The 19486-nt window shown below is 43.3% G+C and overlaps 1 protein-coding gene across 1 annotated transcript in view; it reads left to right on the top strand.

Moving 5' to 3' along the window:
- The first annotated feature begins 2848 nt into the window (after nt 1–2848).
- The window catches only part of ITIH2 (inter-alpha-trypsin inhibitor heavy chain 2), a 38974-nt gene continuing 22336 nt past the window's right edge, over nt 2849–19486 (top strand). The window contains exons 1-8 of the mRNA XM_007167431.2: nt 2849–3076; nt 5780–5854; nt 8763–8795; nt 10349–10518; nt 13625–13729; nt 15999–16161; nt 18099–18206; nt 19027–19155. Coding sequence (XP_007167493.1) covers nt 2993–3076; nt 5780–5854; nt 8763–8795; nt 10349–10518; nt 13625–13729; nt 15999–16161; nt 18099–18206; nt 19027–19155 — 867 coding nt within the window. The 5' untranslated portion in view covers nt 2849–2992. The remainder of the gene's footprint in view (nt 3077–5779; nt 5855–8762; nt 8796–10348; nt 10519–13624; nt 13730–15998; nt 16162–18098; nt 18207–19026; nt 19156–19486) is intronic.

The raw sequence follows: 19486 nt of genomic DNA, 5'->3' as shown, positions 1-19486 counted from the left end.
CTGACCACCATGAAAATCAGTCTTGGCCGGATCCTCTATAGAAAGAGAGTGAAAACTTTGGAGCAGGGAGTAAGCGCTTCACAGCTGCATTTGGACGCTGCTTCAGCCGTGGTGTGATGGATTCAGAAACAGCAGCCAAGACGTCTCTGGAAAACATCGCTATTATTCCAGAAAAATTCATGAGAGTAGTGACAGTGGAAATGGAGAGAAAGTGCAATCCATATCGGTTGGTATGTCCCCAGAAATGCTTACCACGTTCACTCTTAGCTGAGACCAAGCATTTGGGGGGGGGGGGAGGGGCGTGTAAATTCAGTACCCAAATCATGCAGTACACACTTAACAAAACCAAATCAACGTACATGATCCGAACCCACGTCATCTTCATTCGTAGCAAACGCCGCTCTACCTTCAGCTAATAGATTTATTTGTTTAGCTTAGATCTCTATTCTATTTAAACAAAATTAGGTGGCACGTAAAACAAGGGATTTTCTTTATTCCACCAAGTTTACCTTTATTGCTTGCTGAAAATATTTTTAACTGATTTGAAACTGATTTTTATTTGCTCTTTAAATTGTGTTTAAAATGTTTAGTTATGAAGTATTTCAGAGAAAAGTTTAAAAATACACTTGTTTAACAAACGCAGCCTAAGTGTCCATAGCAGGATGAATGGATAAAGAAAATGTGATATATACGTATGATAGACTATTATATTTAGCCTTAAATAAAGAAGGAAGTCCTGACAGGCGTTAACATGGATCGACCATGAGGACGTTATGCTAAGTGAAATAAGCCAGTCACAAAAGGACAAATACTGGATGATTCCACTTATGTGATGTATGTAAAGTAATCATACTCATAGAAAAAGAAAATAGAATGCTGGTTGCCAGGAGCTGGGGGAAGGCAGAACGGGGAATTATTGTTTAATGGGGAAAGGGTTTTAGTTTTGCAAGATGAACAATTTCTAGAGAGGTACTTCACAGCAATGTGCATACAATTAATAATCTTAGATTTAATTCTCTCTTCTGACTTTCTTTTTACTATTATTTGCTATGACATCTATTTTAACCCGATACCAACTTTGTAACCCCCATTTTCAAGTATTTGAAATAAATAAGATAGATTTTAATGCTATCTCAACTTTCAGTCTGTTTTTGTCTCTTGGAGATAAAGTGTAATTGTTAGAAACAGCATACAGTTGAACACTTTTTAAAAAATCATCAGTAACCTTTCATAATCTTACAGATAAATTTAATCTATTTGCATTTTATATTACATTTGAACCAGCACTTCCAGTTATTTGGGGCATGTGCCTGGATTTAACAAATAAATTTGTAGTTTTTTAAAGATCATTTTGCATATTTTAATGTCAGTTTATCTTTTTTGGCATGGTTTTTGATTTCCTCTTTTCACTTGCATTGTTTCTGAAATAAACTTTAAACCGTGTCCCTTTGACCAAAATCAGAGGGCAATCTCAGAGAAGTGACCTATTTGTCCTGGGTTCACTGTAATCCTCAAGATGAGTGTCTGAGATCCACAGAAACTAGCTGAGTCTGGTCGGCACGGATCTGGTGGAAACAGCCCTACATCACCAGGTTTCAAAGGCCATCGCAGACTTCCTGTTTGCATGTGGGTGCAAGTTCCCCTGTGGGAGTGATCTTTGAGAAAGTAGAGGTTTTTTCAGCAGCAAGACCCGGACCAGGTGATGGATCAGGGAACCTCGGGCAGGAAGCCGTAGTTCCATCCTGGCAAAGGAAACTGCCAGAAAAGACATGGGAGCTGGCCAAATTGGGGTCCACAGTATGGCCCTGTTCAAGCAGATGTCTGGAGTAGAGGCTCAAGAAAAAGTTTCATCAAGTACACTGGCCACCCAGCTTGGGAACTACAGGTAATTGTTAGTCTAAATTCACGCTTGGAACACTGATCCCAGAGATGGACCCCAGGCTGCCTCTCCTGGACGTGGTCATGAACAACAAAGGATTCGAGGTCAGGCTGACCTTGAATTAAGTCTCCACGTGCTAACTATGAAATGCGGAATCAGTGATTGTTACTTAACCTTACTTTCCTCCATTGTGAATGAAGATAAATGTAGTACACGTCTCACATGGCTCTTTTATAGCTGAAAAGAAAACAGGGGGTTAAAGTTAATGTAGGTAAAAGTGCATGACACCACAAAGGGCTCAATACATCCTAGTTAACATTGTTATTAGGATTCATGACCATGAGCGGGAAGGGATTCCAGGCTGGGCTGTCTCTGGTTCTGGGATGGGGAGAACTGATTTTCCACTGACCTGAGTGAGGCTGACCAGGGGCAGTGGGAACAGACTCTGTTCTCTTAATCAAAGAGGTTCCTGAAACTTCCTTGCTGAAGGGGTGCCTAACCTCCCACACTGCTGCTTGCCCAGTTCTCTTATGAAATAGGTTCTCGGTTTTCGAAGGAAGAGGGAGAAACACTGCCAGTGAGTGCTTTGCTCAGAAAACCGTGGGGTTTCTTCTCCCACTTTTCCTAAATTCCTCCTGCTTTCAATCAAACCAAAGGATTTTGTTTCCAGAAGCTTTTCACTTTAGCTTTTTCCTCTCTGACTCGATTTCTCAGTCACGTGCCTCACCTGGTCTTTCAAAGAAGATGATGCTGATCTTTAGGTCTCTCTGATTTTAAGATGAACAGAAATCAGCAAAAGGAAAAAAAAAAAAGCACTGCATATCTGTCCGACCCTGCCTTGCTCTCACAGCCCAGGGACGGCCCCCAGCTCTGCTGTTTGAATAACCTCTGGGTGTGTGATCCACCCCCCCAACCCCAGCTTAAGTTTGAACTCCAGAACAAATATTTGTCCTGTTTTGGAGCAAAGTTTGAGAGCTCTCTTCTTCTCTTTTCTCTCAATTCTCTTTTTGAAAACCAACTGTACGGCTCTGTTGTCCCTCTGATCGTGGCTCAGGGAACAGTGGGCTCCTTCCAGACCCGGTGCTGGAGAGCTGGGCAGAGCAGCCTAGCACAATGAAGGGGCTCATGTGCTTTCTTGTCTGCTTCCTCCTTTCTGAATCACAGGGCTTCGAAATCCCCACCAACGGACTCTCAGAAGTAAGTACTTCCAGAAGACTTCCTTGCTGTCGGCCCCATATGTTAGCTTGGTAAATAACCTGTTACCTGTTGCTATTCAAGGACGGTATTCTGTGTGGAATGGAAATTCATGATAAAATTGATCTGAGTAGACGTGTTCACTATTATAATTACTGGAACCTGTATTTACCCTTTTTCTGATTCAATATTTGTATATATTGGAAAATGACCACCACAATGTCTTTAATATCTCTCACCATACATAGTTACAGTGTTTTCCCCTTGTGATAAGGATTTTTAACTTTTTATTTTATATGGAGTATAGTTGATTACCAGTGTTGTGATAGTTTCAAGCAAACATCAAAGTGATTCAATTATACATGTATCTATTCTTTTCCAAATTCTTTTCCCATTTAGGTTGTTGTATAATATTGAGCAGAGTTCCCTATGCTATACAGTAGGTCCCTGTTGGTTATCTGTTTTAAATATAGCCATGTGTACATGTCAGTCCCAAACTCCCTAACTATCCCTTCCCCCCTCCCTTCCCCCTGGTAACCATAAGTTCTGGAACATATATTTACCCTTTAAAGCATTAACAGGTTTTGCATGAGAACCAAGTTCATAACCCGGCCCCATAGTGTACCGTTTACGAAGTACAGCTGCCCCCTCCTTATCTAAAAAATTGGGGATAATAATTGATCTAACCCAAAGGGTTGTTATAAGAATTAAGTGACATATGTAAACTACCCAGCACAGTGCAACCTGAGGAAGAACTTAATAATAATTAGCTCTCATAACTACTATTCTGAAATATCATTATCACTCTTTTACTTAAGAGTATATAGAAAAGTCATTTTCAAAGCACTTTGTTTGTCATACCTAAGTGAAAATGATTTCCAAATTAAGGACACTTAATATTCCTGTTAAAGGGGAAGATTGGGCAAATGGACGGGCAGAGTGTAGGAATTACTCCTGGGGAGCTCAAGGTCTTCACTTCAGACCCTTGATCATCCCCAACGTATTGAAAGTCTTGGACTGAAAGTCATACAAGAGCTTTTTTTTTTTTTAAATAAATTTATTTATTTATTTTTGGCTGCGTTGGGTCTTTGTTGCTGCACGCGGGCTTTCTCTAGTTGCGGGGAGCGGGAGCTATTCTTCGTTGCGGTACGTGGGCTTCTCATTGCGGTGGCTTCTCTTGTTGCGGAGCACGGGCTCTAGGCATGCGGGCTTCAGTAGTTGTGGCTCGCGGGCTCTAGAGTACAGGCTCAGTATTTGTGGCTCATGGGCTTTGTTGCTCCGCGGGTTGGGTGGGGTCTTCCCGGACCAGGGTTCAAACCCATGTCCCCTGCATTGGCAGGGGGATTCTTAACCACTGCGCCACCAGGGAAGCCCCAAGAGCTATTTTGATGCCAGAAAAGCAGCATGTATTCTGGGAATATCCTAGAAGGCGCAGCGGCTTGTGATACTTACAGAGTGGATTACCTACAAAGATGCCAAAGAACACGATGGCATATTTGCAAGAAAAAAAAAAATCACCCTGTCTGCCTAGAAACCATCATATTTTCTAACACTTAAAAAACTACCAGAGTATGTTGGAAATCTCATTGACGAAGCCAGGAGTTGGAGGCAAGATATCCAAATGTGTTTGTGCTTTTTCAGTCACTTACTGGCATTCCTTTCACATCGCCATTTCTAACTCAATGGATAATGGTCCACATTTACCTAGTAAGACATCTCTGATGCCCCCAAGATCTACCCAGTACTTCTGCCAGGCACCTACCTGATCACTGGGCTACTGTAACCCCTACTTGGATATCCCATCATCTTCAGGCAAACTCAGAAATGAACTCCTGCATCCAGCAAATTTGGAGATACTAACTCTCATTTACTCACCTCTGAGATGTAACTAGCAAACAAATATATTAAAGAAATCATTGTAGGGACCTCCCCTGGTGGCGCAGTGGTTAAGAATCCGCCTGCCAATGCAGGGGACACGGGTTCGAGCCCTGGTCCGGGAAGATCCCACATGCCACGGAGCAACTAAACCCGTGCACCACAACTACTGAGCCTGTGCTCTAGAGCCAGCGAGCCACAACTACTGAGCCCGTGTGCCACAACTACTGAAGCCCGAGTGCTATAGGCCCGCATGCTGCAACTAGTGAGCCCATGTACTGCAACTACTGAAGCCTGCATGCCTAGAGCCTGTGCTCCGCAATAAGAGAAGCCACCGCAATTAGAAGCCCGCACACTGCAATGAAGGGTAGCCCCTGCTCTCCACACTAGAGAGAAAAAAAAAAAAAAGAAATCATTGTAACAGACACAGAAAACAATAGTTCCAAAGGGAAAAGGGGGGAAGGATAAATTAGGGATTTGGGATTAGCAGATACACACTACTATATATAAAATAGATAAATGGCAAGGACCTACTGTATATATAGCACAGGGAACTCTACTCAATACTCTGTAATAACCTGTATGGGAAAAGATAGTGAAAAAGAATAGATTATATGTATATGTATAGCTGAATCACTTTGCTGTACACCTGAAACATTGTAAATCAACTATACTTCAATTTAAAAAAAAGAAATCATTGTATGAAAAAATGAGATTGCCCAGAGATATAGAAAACAAGACAAAATAATATATTGAATACAGTACCTTATGCCTGTCACCAGCTCCCTGTTTTTTGTTGATAGAAATAAACATCCTAAATTCTTTTTTAAGTTTGCAGAATATGGAGACCTTGTGGAACTGGCCCCAGGCAAATTTCAATTTGTGCCAGAGAACCGGAGGTACCAGGTACAGTAAACCTCAGTTGCAAAAGGGAAAATAAGTGAAAGAGATCATGATTGAAGAAATAAGAACAGGATTGAGGTGATTTTTGCTACATGTTCTCAAGAGCATGTTTTTTTAGCAGCAAAGAGTCGGGTGGTTTTACACCCAGGGGAAACACTGTCCAGCTGAAATAAAGGGAAACCTCCACATGGCTGTCTGTTCATCTTCAAACTGTAATGGTCACCTTGGTCCCTTAGAGAATACATGGCTACGTGTTTTCTTCAAAGTTTAAGATTATGGGATAGTTTTACTGCCTTGTATGGAAGAGTTTCCTCTTAGGACACTTCCTATTGGGGCCGCACATGCTCTCCTACCAGTCTGGGTCACTACTGTCTCGGGGAGTTGCTCAGAGAGCACAGGGGACCTGACCATGCTGGCGGTCTCCTCCCGCATGCCAGCAACAGCACAGACAAAATGCTCTAACTCATGGGGTGAGTTCTCCAGGGGGCCAAGAAGGGTTTGGCTTCTCCCATGTAGAGCCCAGGTGCTAAAAAAGGAGGTATTTGTGGAAGCAACTCTAAGCTGACCTATGACATCTTTTGTGCGGGTACGAATTTTTGACCTGCTGCAAGTCCAGGCTTTTTGTAGACTGATAATATTAAAACCCAGTAGGCAAGTCCTCACGTCAGGGTCTTCATCTAAAAGGGAAAACTTCATTGTTGGGAATTGCATTCAAAAAGTCCAAAAGACCCACAGACATAGAAAACAAATTTAGGATTACCAAAGGGGAAAGGGGGAGAGGGATAAATTAGGAAGTTGATTAACAGATACACACTACTATATATAAAACAGATAACCAGGACATCCCTGGTGGTCCGGTGGTTAGTACTGCACGCTTCCACTGCAGGGGGACAGGTTCGATCCCTGGTTGGGGAACTAAGATCGTGCAAGCCGCGCAGCACGGCCAAAAAATAAATAAAATTAAATAGATAACCAACAAGGACTTACTGTATAGCACAGAGAACTATACTCAGTATTTTGTAATAAGCTATAAGGGAAAAGTATCTGAAAAAGAATAGTTATATATGTAGGTATAACCGAATCACTTTGCTGTACACCTGAAACTAAACTACCACTGCTTCCCTGGTGGTGCAGTGGTTAAGAATCCACCTGCCAATGCAGGGGACACAGGTTCGAGCCCTGGTCCCAGAAGATCCCACATACCGCGGAGCAGCTAAGCCCGTGTGCCACAGCTACTGAGCCTGGGCTCTAGAGCCCGTGAGCCACAACTACTGAAACCAGCAAACCACAACTACTGAAACCCGCGCACCTAGAGCCAGTGCTCCGCAACAAGAGAAGCCACCACAATGAGAAGCCTGCGTGCAGCAACGAAGACCCAATGCAGCCAAAAATAAATAAATAAACTATGCTTCAATTAAAAAAAAGTCTAGAAGAAGGCAGTCGTTGGCCTCACTATGTCACATAATACCCCCTAAAATTTCAACTCACCCCAAATCAGGCAAGCTAAGCTAATATCCCACACCTTAATTATTACTTTAAAATCCATCCGACATTAAAGGTTCACCCATCACTCTAAAGCCAGTCAGTTTTCCATGCCCACAGGACAGTCATTCATGTGGATACAGTAAGTCCCCTACATACGAATGAGTTCCGTTCCGAGAGCACGTTGGGCAAGTCCAATTTGTTCGTAAGCGTGACAAAGTTAGCCTAGGTACCCAACTAACACAATCGGCTATAAACCTACTGTAATAGGTTTATAATACTTCTCACACAAATAATGCATAAAAAACAAACACATAAAACTTTTAAAATAATTTTTTTAATTTTAATTTTTTAAATCAATTTATTTATTACTTTTGGCTGCGTTGGGTCTTCATTGTGGTGCGTAGGCTTCTCATTGCCGTGACTTCTCTTGTGGAGCACGGGCTCTAGGTGCGCGGGCTTCAGTAGTTGTGGCACATGGGCTCAGTAGTTGTGGCTCGTGGGCTCTAGAGCACAGGCTCAGTAGTTGTGGCACACGGGCTTAGTTGCTCCACGGCATGTGGGATGCTCCCAGACCAGGGCTTGAACCCATGTCCCCTGCACTGGCAGGCGGACTCCCAACCACTGCACCACCAGGAAGTCCCAAGAAAACATTTTTAATCTTACAGTACAGTACCTTGAAAAGTACAGTAGTACAGTACAACAGCTGGCATACAGGGGATGGCATCGAGTGAACAGGTAAGAAGAGTTACTGCCTGGAGGAGGGAGAGGAGGTGGGAGATGGTAGAGCTGAAGGATCGTCAGAAGTAGGAGACGGAGGGCAAGCTGCGATTTCACTTATGCCTGATGTTGATGGAATGCACGTTCGCATCTTCAGAAGTTCGCAACTTGAAGGTTCGTATGTAGGGGACTTACTGTACTTCTTTAGCATAGCGGTTAGAGTACAGAATTTTCCACCGTGCTTGACTCAGGGGCTACACGAAGGAGGAAATGCATCCAAGTCTCTGCTCCCATGTAGCTTCATCTAGTGGAAGAGACAGACACGCCTTCCCGCTGCCTGGCTTTGAGGAAAGACTCTGCTGCTGAGAAAACAATCAGTCAGACAAATAGGATAAAGGTGATCTGTGCTACTCAGCTTAAGTTTGGTTGAACATTTTCATTTGAAAACATAGGTTTTAGCATTGTATCAAAGGATGATGGGCATGCAACCAAAAAGTGACTGAGACATTTGTTCACAGAAACACACCAGTGGGAAAATAGCATTCAAGAATATTTGATAATTATGTCTTGGTTCCAGTGAATGAGTTATAGCTCAGCACTGAAGGAAAAAAATATCTTTTGAGAAAGTATATTTTGAGAAAACAGTTTTTGCCCTCAAGGTAATAAGCAACACGCTTCTGAAGAATGATTATCCAACTTCCTTTCACAGAGGAGTGTTTCTGGAGAATCTGGAGAAATTATGGTAAGTTTACTTTGATTTTGTTAAAAATTGATGTCTGAATGACTTTTCTGTTACCTATTATCGAGAAATCAATACGGGTGCCTCCTTTGTCTTCATCACTGAGAACGTTTACCTGACTTTCGAAATACCCTCTTGCCCCGTTCTGTTTGGAAGTGTGTCTAAAATTCAGCATGAAAGGGTGCAGTTTGTATGCAGCCGGGAGAGCTGTCCCCAGGAGCTGAAAATGTCCCTTCTCTTTACTTTCGCAAGTTTTGCCAACAGTGTAGGTGTTTTTGGAATAAAAACTGTTGTATTTATTCCAACAGAACAGTTTTGATTTAAAATAGGACACCTAACAGCTTTGGAGGGTAAAGCCGTGAGTGTGGAAAAAGCACTCAAACATGAAATGGCCCCATTCCCTGAGATGTTCGGAGTAGAGCTTCCTGTGGCAAGAAAACATCAAGAGGAAGGGGTTCCCTGGGCTTCCTGCTCTGAACTGACAACAACTGTGAGAAGCTCTGGGTTAAGGGGGAAGAAGGACAAACAATGTAGCCTGGGTTTTATCTCAGCTTGAGGTGGGCTGGATGTTAATGTGTTGAAAGGTTTAATCTTGGATGACAAAGTTTAGGGATATGACACCTAGTATTGAAATAAGCAAAACCTTTCGGAGAAAAAAGCAAAACCTAGTGGGTCACATCACTGCCATAATCCTGACAGTTTAGAGTCACCTCCTAAAAGATGTGCGTTTGCAGTACTTTGTCTTTGAGCATACGGATACTGGAACTGCCTTAAATCAGTAGAGAAGGTTTGGGATTAGGGGTCCAGAGTACTGGACTGCATCAAAACAACCTCTGCAAGATATTCTGTTCTTTGCTCACATCCATCAGCATTCTCATGTTTTGTTTTAATTTGGGAAGGGACAAGAGGACTTCGAGAAGGTGAAATTACAATAGATAAGGTTGAAGAAGGTAGGTGGCACTGTGGGACTTTGGGGACCACATGTGTCTTCCACCCCACCGTACCCCTGGAAGTGCCCAGGTCCCCTTCCAACGCTGCAGTCCTGCATCCTTCCTTCCCTCTGGCCCTGCATTCGAAGTTATTTCCTGCACTTTCGTAGTCCAATCTTGCTTCCCCACAACCATTTTCTCCTCGTATTCTAACCTTTAAAATCATTTTTAATAGACTCATAGCGCTTGAAAGGCACTCAAGATATCTCAGGCCTTTTGTTATTAAATTTTATTTATTTTAATTTCATTTTTCCTCTGACTTTTAAATTTTTATTGTTGTTGATATTTATTTAATTTATGACTTTGCTTTTTTAATCTTTGATCTGTTTGGTTCTGAAAAGGGCACATTAAAGTTTACTAATGACAAAACAAAAAAAAAGATATCTCAGGCTTCTGCCTGAGGGGTATTCCAAGAAGTTGGGAGAATGCTTAGTAATACCTGAGTTATATGCTTAACGATGCCTTAGAATTGTTTGTAATAAAATGGACCAATGTTAGCATTGAATACGTAGTGAAGTTCTGTGTCATTTTTCTCTGAGTACAGTTGTATTTTCTTGCCAATTACAGGAAGATGTTGATCAAGTGACTCTTTATAGCTATAAAGTCCGTTCTACTATCACTTCCCGAATGGCCAACACTGTCATCCAGACCAAAGTGGTGAACCATTCCCCACAGCCTCAGAATGTCGTGTTCGATGTGCAGATTCCCAAAGGAGCCTTCATCTCCAACTTCTCCATGTGAGTAACTCCTGTGCAGAACCAGAAACTGGATATGCTCTGCTCACAGAATCGAACCCCGTCGCAGTTAGGATGGACCTTAATGGCCACCTATTCCAGTGGTTCTCGCTTTCAGAGCTGTGGACCCACTGGACATCAAGAGTCATCTTGGGGTGGGTCCCAGTATTTTGCTTCTGTTCAGAGTAACAGAATTTGTGAAGCATTTGCTTTTCTTTTCTAATAAATTAAAGCATCCTTAAGCTATCTCTGTGGTAACAACCTCCCACTTACTTGGGGAGAGAAAAATATATGGAGTTGCCCTGGGTTACAGGAAACCATATATGAGTGTGTAGGAGGTGGCAGGTCAGCATCATCTATCACATGTTTCTTTATGGGGAAGAAAAAGTGGAGAACCGCTGATTAAATCCAGTCACGTGTCCAGCGCTTGAATTCCTCTGTGTAGCCGCTGACAAGTGAATTATCCAGGCTTGACTTGAATATCTCCTTAATGATAAACTCACTACTTTCCAAGGCAGTTCGCTCAGTGGTTGGCAGCGCTTAGAATTATTTCTGCCACTTAATTGAAATCCATTCCATTTCCTACTCGATGACTCTAGTTCTATTCACAAAAGAATTCTTAAAAAATTCCCTACAAAATGCATACTGAAGTGTTCAAGGATGAGATGGTCAGCTATCTGAGATTGGCTTCAGAATAAATGAGGTGGAAGGAGGGGGTATAGACAATGGAGGTTGGCTGAGTATTGATAATGGTGTAACTCAGTGATGGTTTCATGGAGGTGTCTTACATTATTGTTTTTTTGTTTGCTTAAAGATTGCCATAATAAAAAAATTTTAAACCACCCCAATGTCTTTCAAATAGTGAAGGCCAGTTATTTTGTTCCCACCCTGAGGCTTCATTCATCAAGGGTAAACTTTCCCTGTTCTGCCAATAGAGGAATAAATAAAATAAAAGGTTCAAATACCAAGCACTTTGGCTTCTAAAAATGACAGAGCCATTTTAATTACATTTTCTAAACAAAACAAAGCTTCTAAACAAAACAAAGGTTAGGGGGAAAAAAGGCAATTTGTGACTTGGAATTGGACTTATTGGAATTGGAATTCATGGATTTTGAATCCTTTGAATTGTCTGAGAAATTTATTTCCAAAAAATATTTTTAGTCAGCCTTTTCTAAAAAGCAAATGTAGAAGGAAAAGCTTTTATGTAGTGGTATTATATGACACTGTCTAAAAAATTATATTAAAACTAGTTTAATAAATTCTTATTTTTAAACTCTATGACTAGATATTCCAGGTATCTCATCTTTCCGTTTTCCTTCATTCTTTCAATTCGTCCCCATGTCATTCCTTAGAAGATTTGAGGTGATGAAAGACAGAATTGTGAAATATATGTTTAATTTGATCTCTCTGTACTCCCGGCTGAATGTATAAGATCAGAGAAGATAGCTCCTTACATCACCACAATTTAACATGAACTGCACAGACCTCCATCTCCAGTCAAAAAACTTCTCCTGCCTATTTATCAAGGTTCCGAATATTCCACCATTAGAGATTATTTCCTTTTGTCATCGAACCTTAGCATGATTTGATGGAAATAGTGCCGACCTGGGCACATGGGGTCCAGTTCTAGCTCTGCCTCTGAACAAGTGTGTGACCTCAAGCAAGTCGCTTGTCTCCTTGGCTCTTATTTCTCTCACCTACAGAGGTGAACCAAGCGTGCTCGACAAGCGTGCTGTTGGCATTTGGGACAGGAAACTCTATACCTCACGTTGCAGAATGTCTAGCACTCTTGGGGTCGTCCCATAATGCCAGTAGCCCTTCTCAGTCATCAGAACAGCCAAAAACTTCTCCACGCACTTCTAAATACCTCCTTGGGGAGAGATACTGCCCATTTGAAGGCCAGATGTTCCATTTTGCTTCTAAAATCCTGTCATTCGACTGCTCCAACTAATCATTATTGGGACAGATTAGGTGACGGCCAGCTAAGAGACAGAGGTGACATGAGCACACAGAGGTCCCTGAGGGAGATGTTGGAGAGATAAACACAAACTTTGCAAAGAGATTGACAAGCACCTATCTTCATCTTTCTTTGCTCTTTTCCACCCTCACAGGAGAGCGTAATGCCCCCAGGCCACCCCAGATCCTTAACACACGGGAGAATGATCTTATAAACCAAAAGTCAGCCAGATAACTAGTGACTTATCAGTCACCAATCCTAGGCACATTTGTCATTCCAAAGGGATGCACAAGAGAACAACCCTTAATCTGAAGGGTAAAACTGGAAAATGAAGAAAAAAAAATTTTTATATTGGAGTATAGTTGATTTACAATGTTGTGTTAATTTCAGGTGTACTGCCAAGTGATTCAGTATTCAGAATTTTTCAAATTCTTTTCCCATTTAGGTTATTACAGAATATTGAGTAGAGTTCCCTGTACTATACAGTAGGTCCTTGTTGGTTATCTATTTATATGCAGTAGTGTGTATATGATAATCCCAGTCTCCTAATGTACCTCTCCCCCTTCCACGTTTCCCCTTTGGTAACCATCGGTTTGTTCTTTAAGTCGGTGAGTTTCTTTCTGTTTTGTAAATAAGTTCATTTGTATCATTTTCTTTAAATTCCACATATGAGCGATATCATATGATATTTGTCTTTCTCTGTCCAACTTACTTCACTTAGTATGATCATCTGTAGGTCCACCCATGTTGCTGCAAATGGCATTATTTTATTCTTTTTTTATGCTGAGTAGTATTCCATTGTATATATGTACCGCATCTTGTTGATCCATTCCTCTGTCGATGGACACTTAGGTTGCTTCCATGTCTTGGCCGTTGTAAATAGTGCTGCTATGAACGTTAGGAAGAAACATTTTAAACACTACAATATGCGAGAGGAAGCTTTTAGGACGGGAGCCCACCTCACCTCTCTTAATCACACCATCAGATAAAGGGACTCCTGTGAAATATGCAAACGTCTCCGTGTTTCCTGCAGGTTCAGAATGATAATTCAATAATTCATTAAGTCCACCTGGTTGGGTTGTTGGCTTGTTGTTTGTTTGTTGTGCTAAGACTACTGTTCGGACCAACTGTAGGCCCTGTGTCATTTTTTAGGACTGTGGATGGCACGACATTTACTAGTTCTGTTAAGGAGAAAACGGTGGGCCGGGCCCTCTACTCGCAGGCCAGAGCAAAAGGCAAAATGGCTGGATTGGTGAGGTAAGGGGGGGGGGGGGTCCTCATCCACTGCTGCCCCCGCTCAACCCCAAAACCAGCCTCCAGGAAGGCACAGAACCTCACCCTCAGGGGGCAGAGTTAGGTATCGCCATTCCTGTTTCCCTAAGGCCTCCTGCAACACATGAGTTTTGGATGATCTCACACGTGTTAGCCTTACATAGCTTGCCTTGCATGTAGATGGCTGTCCTGTCACTAAACACTGATTCCCAGCAGAGTACAGAGAGAAACTACAGAAATATTGGTGATCTTGTTACAGCACTGACCACATGCACAGAAAGAAAGGTTTGGAATTTGTCTTAATGATTTCCTTGGCCTATTTTTATGGGGTGGCACCTTTTTCAGCACCAGCTACTTAGTTTAGATTCTGTTTATTTTTTTCCCCTTATGGTCTGAAATAAGACACTGGAAATGCCACGCCACCCTCAAAGAGGCAGCCTCTCCCACCAGAAATGTCAGAGGAACGTTCACTGATCCCACACTGTGTATCTAAGCTGCTCTCAGATCCTGCCATCTTTTTTTCTTCATCTCCTCCTCCTCCTCCTCCATACGCCCAGATTTCCCCTTAGTTGAAGTTCTTTTCATTTCATTCATATGTCCATTCACTCAAAAAAATGCACTGAATGTTAACACTGTACCCAGCTCTGTCAAAGGTGACAGCAGCGCTGCAACAAACACCGTCAGGCCAGTGGAGGAGATGGCCACGGAACCGACAGTGTATAGGTGACTATAACATTTAGGTGACCATAACATATGTAGCATATAGGTGACTATAATATATATATCATACGGGTGACTGTAATATGTATAATATTTAGGTGACTATAATACATATAACATACAGGTGACTATAATATATGTAACAGATGACTGTAATATATATAACAGGCGACTAATATATATAATATATAGGTGACTATAACATATATACCATATAGGTGACTACAGTATATATATTATATAGGTACGTGTAATATATATAATATATAATGGGGTAATATAGAATGGTATAATGCACTAATGTAGAGATGGTACAAAGCCCTATGGGAGTTCCAAGTACCAAGTGAACAGTTCTGCCCGGGGGTCCAGAAGATCATCACAGAAGACTCGATGTTTGAGCTGAGCCCAAAGAGATTAATAGAATTCAGCCAGGAGAAAGGACAGGAGAAATTCCAAGCCAGGGGAACATCTCCAGCATGCATCCAGGTTAATAAGTGCTTTAAGTATCATTTTGCCGTCTTTACCCATCACTTTGACCACATCATCCATCCATTTATTATTTCTTAATTCCACAAATATTTCTTTACAGCAGAAACTCCTCCAGGTACTGCAGATACAGCAGAGAACACGGAGCTCGCATTGTAGCCTGCCCCCCCCCCACCCAGATACATCAGGCCTCTCACCCCACGCTCTACTCCTAAGCTCTGTACCCGGCCGTGCTCGTCTTTTTCTTCAGCTGCCCTGTATCCCAAGCTCACTTCTTCATGGTACTTCCCTGATCCCAAACGATCCGATTATGCATGGTCTCACCTTGCTTATTTAGCTGTTTAATTTTATTTTTAAATCACCCATTGTTTCTCCTAATGCTCAAATCTCCTTCATTTGACAATCCTGCTGTTTTCTCTTTAAAACCATAAACACCTCAAGATTAATGATCACATTGGACTTGGTGGGTATGGGACTAAATAAGGCATTAGTGCTGGAAATACACATTCAATCTGATGAAATAAAAGATGTCTTCTTTCTGAAGACTTTCAAAATATAAAGAATCTCTAGAACGAGTCTCAAAAGCAGTAGAGGAAAGGCGTGCTGTCTTTGGAATCATCTAAACTTGGGTTTGAGTTCCTACCATACAATTGACTCACCGTGTGGTCTGGAGCGTTTACTTACCCTTTGTGAGCCTCATCTGTCATCATTTGATAACTGAGGGTTTTGGGATCCAGCTTGCAGAGCTGCTATAATAGCAATGATATGTGTGTCCAGTTCCTGGCACATAATAGGTGATCAATAACTAGTAGCCCTTTGCAGATGACACTCAAATCTGTAAGAAGCTCTGGAAGAAAAAGATCAGGTAGGAGAGGAGAAGAAAATTCCAGGCTGGTGGAATGAAATTTATCTAGAAGTTGCAGTTACCTCTACTGTACCTACCGTTCATTCTTCCGAACATTGAGCAGGTTGCTAGCTCAGGGAAGCCCGGCTGCCCTCTGCGTAGCTTCTGCCTGTGATGACACACGTGGGGGGTTCGCACCTTTAGGAGCAGAGCCCTTGATATGGAGAACTTCAAAACCGAAGTGAACATCGCCCCCGGAGCAAAGGTGCAGTTTGAACTTCATTACCAGGAAGTGAAGTGGAGGAAGCTGGGGTCCTACGAGCACAGGCTCCACCTGCAGCCGGGACGACTGGCCAAGCACCTGGAGGTGAGCCCATCCTCCTACGGCTCTGTCCCTCATCTGTGCTTTCTGCCTGTCCCCACTCCTTGTGGTGTTCCATGCCACTCGGCACTGCCGGTCAGGGTGGCGTGCAGAAAGGATTCTGGGTTTAGAGTCAAGCAGGCCACTTCCTTGCGGATTTCAGTGCCAGCTCATCTCCTTATTAGCTGTGTCAGCTTCCTGTGGCCTGCTGTAACAAATGACCACACACTGGGTGGCTGAGAGCAACAGAAACGTCTTCTCACACAGTTCTGGAGGACGGAAGTCTGAAATCAACGTGTTGGCAGGGCTACGCGCCTAAAGGCTGCCAGGGAGACTCTGTCCTTGCTTCTCCTGGTATCTGGAAGCTGCTGGCATTCCTTGACTTGTGGCCACATCGCTCTAATCTCTGCCCCCCTGGTCACATCACCAGGGTGTGACCTCTTCTGAGTGTCTCGAGTCTCCCTCTGCCTTGCTCTTATAAGAACACTTGTCGTTGGCTTTAGGGCCCATTGGGTAGTACAGGATGATCTCATCTCAAGATCCTTTATTGCATCTGCAAAGACCCTTTTTCCAAATCAGGTAGTAGTCACAGCTTCCAGGGATTTGATGTAGACATGTCTTTGGGGGGGGGGCTCCATTTAACCCACTACACTGACCTTCCAACATGGGACAAGTTATCCTGAGCCTCAATATTCTCACCTGTGAAAAGGGTACTACAACGTTCTTAGATTCCTTGGTTACAAGTGAGATGAGCTTATGGAAGTAGGTGGCAAATAATAGGAGTCAGTGAAGGTTGAGGTAGTCGTCTTCATCTGCTCCACGTTCCCCACATTGCACCCCAGCTCTCTTCACCTCGAGAGCAATGCCTGTGGCAGGGCATTGGCTACCGATTTGAACTCTCCTCTGCTGTAATCTTCACCTCTTGCCTTGAGAACTGAGCTGCTCTTTTCTTGGCTCGATTCTTATTGACATCACGTGAACACTTGTGTAAGAGGCAGAGCAGAACTGGAAGAAACCCAGGGAAGTGCACAGTTCAACCTGCTCTGCATTTGACGCATAGGAAGGTGAAGCAGACAGGTTGTAATTTGCCCATTGATGTAGAAGATTCAAGGGGATGAATGAATGGATCATGGTAAAATTCTCATTCCATTCTTGTTTCTAAATAAGAATAGAATGGGGATCCCCCTGGTGGTCCAACGGTTAAGACTCTGCGCTCCCAATGCAGGGGGCCCGGGTTCGATCCCTGGTCAGGAAACTAGATCCCACATGCCACAACTAAAAGATCCCGCATGCCGCAACTAAGACCTGGTGCAGCCAAATAAATAAATATTTTTTAAAAAATAAATAAGAGGGCTTCCCTGGTGGCGCAGTGGTTGAGAATCTGCCTGCCGGTGCAGGGCACACGGGTTCGAGCCCTGGTCTGGGAGGATCCCACATGCCGCGGAGCAGCTAGGCCCGTGAGCCACAATTACTGAGCCTGCGCGTCTGGAGCCTGTGCTCTGCAACAAGAGAGGCCGCGATAATGAGAGGCCCGCGCACCACGATGAAGAGTGGCCCCCAAACTTGCCGCAACTAGAGAAAGCCCTCACACAGAAACGAAGACCAAACACAGCCATAAATAAATAAATAAATAAATAAATAAGTTAAAAAAAAAATAAATAAGAATGGAATGGAATAGAGTAGACGAAAGGGAATTAAATCCCAGAGAAATGAAGCAATAGAAGGGGAATACTAGGTTGCCCAAAAGGTCTTCAGCCTACATGGTGAGATGCATTGTGTCACACAGAATTTAAAGAACTTGCAGAAGTGATGGTGGAGCCATGCTGGGTCATCTTTGGGAAATCCTGAGGATGAGAAGAGCAGCAGAGGACTTAGTAAGTGTGCTTCTTGCTCAATCTTTAAAGATATTTTAATGCTTTGAGTAATTTCTTTCCCACCTCTAGGTAGATGTGTGGATTATTGAACCTCAGGGAATGAGATTTCTTCATGTTCTGGACACATTTGATGGGCATTTTGATGGAGTTCCCGTCGTATCTAAAGGACACCAGAAGGTACCGCAAGCGTTGATGTTACAGAGTCTAAGAGGCCACTGGCTCCTGGGTTCTGCTCTCCTCCTCTGCTCTGGGGGATAGAAAAGCCATCAGGTGCTGAGCTGAGGGAAGTATGTGAAGGAACAGTGATCCCTGAGCAAAGTCTAGGGTCTCCCACAGGATATACAGAATAATATTACCGATTGTTTCATTGCATTTTGACCAGAGTCTGTCCCTTTTGGAGGTCCTGTCCCATTTCCCCCAGGTAATTTCACTTGACCAGTAGCTAAAAGACAGTTTTCACAGGGACTTCAAAACCACTGGTCCAGTGGTTAAGACTCTACGCTTCCACTGCAGGGGGCGCGGGTTCGATCCCTGGTTGGGGAACTAAGATCCTGCATGCCGCGCGGCGCAGCCAAAAAAAGACAGTTTTCACATAATACACAGTGGATTTTCATTAATCACAGCAAGAAATACTCAGCCTAATTCTCTCTGCCTTAATGGCCAATAGTAACCACCTTTGGAGGGATCGAAGTCCTCTAAGAACCTTTCACCAACTCTTTCTAGAGCTGGTGGCTGTTTCTTCCTTGGGGGGAAAGGGAGGAATTCTTTGAATCTCTTATGAAGGACTGAAACCAGGCCAACAGCACCGCAGGCTGTTGGATGCCCCCTCACATGCTTTGGCACCATCCCTTCCATCAACAACGAGACCACCGATGCTGCCCGGATGCAGAATGGCCCTGGACCTCCACCTGTGTGCACGAGAAGGTGCAGCTGTCAACTCCTCACCTGGAGAGGGAGGGGGGCCGAGACCGGGCTGTGACACTACTGTTCTTTCCAGGCACACGTCACCTTCAAGCCCACGGTAGCACAGCAAAGAAAATGCTCCAACTGCTCTGAGACTGCGGTCGATGGTGAGCTCGTGGTGATGTACGATGTGAACAGAGAGGAGAAAGTCGGTGAGCTTCAGGTGGGTGAAAACAGACTCTGGGAGACTGGCCCCGCCAAAGCCTAAGAACTGTTTTTTGTTGAATAATCCCCCCTCATCCCCCCCCGGAATAAACCTTGCCAGCCTCTGGTTAGTTCCCAGCTGCCCAGGCGAGTGTCAAGGCTGCAGACAAGGGACTAAAAGCATATTTCTCTAAGTGTTGCTGAGCATTTTATGTCAAGATAACTGAATAAAGGTCATTGGGTCTCATGCCTTTGTACCAGGAAGGTACGTCTAGACCTCGAATGAAGAACCATAGGAAATCACAAAATGGGAATTTTCTATAACCTTCCAAGGCCCTTTGCAATGAGAT

The sequence above is a fragment of the Balaenoptera acutorostrata genome, chromosome 3 (assembly GCF_949987535.1).
Source record: "Balaenoptera acutorostrata chromosome 3, mBalAcu1.1, whole genome shotgun sequence".
Taxonomy (NCBI): domain Eukaryota; kingdom Metazoa; phylum Chordata; class Mammalia; order Artiodactyla; family Balaenopteridae; genus Balaenoptera; species Balaenoptera acutorostrata.
Note: the sequence above shows the minus strand (reverse complement) of the source record. Positions and strands in the feature narration are given on the sequence as shown.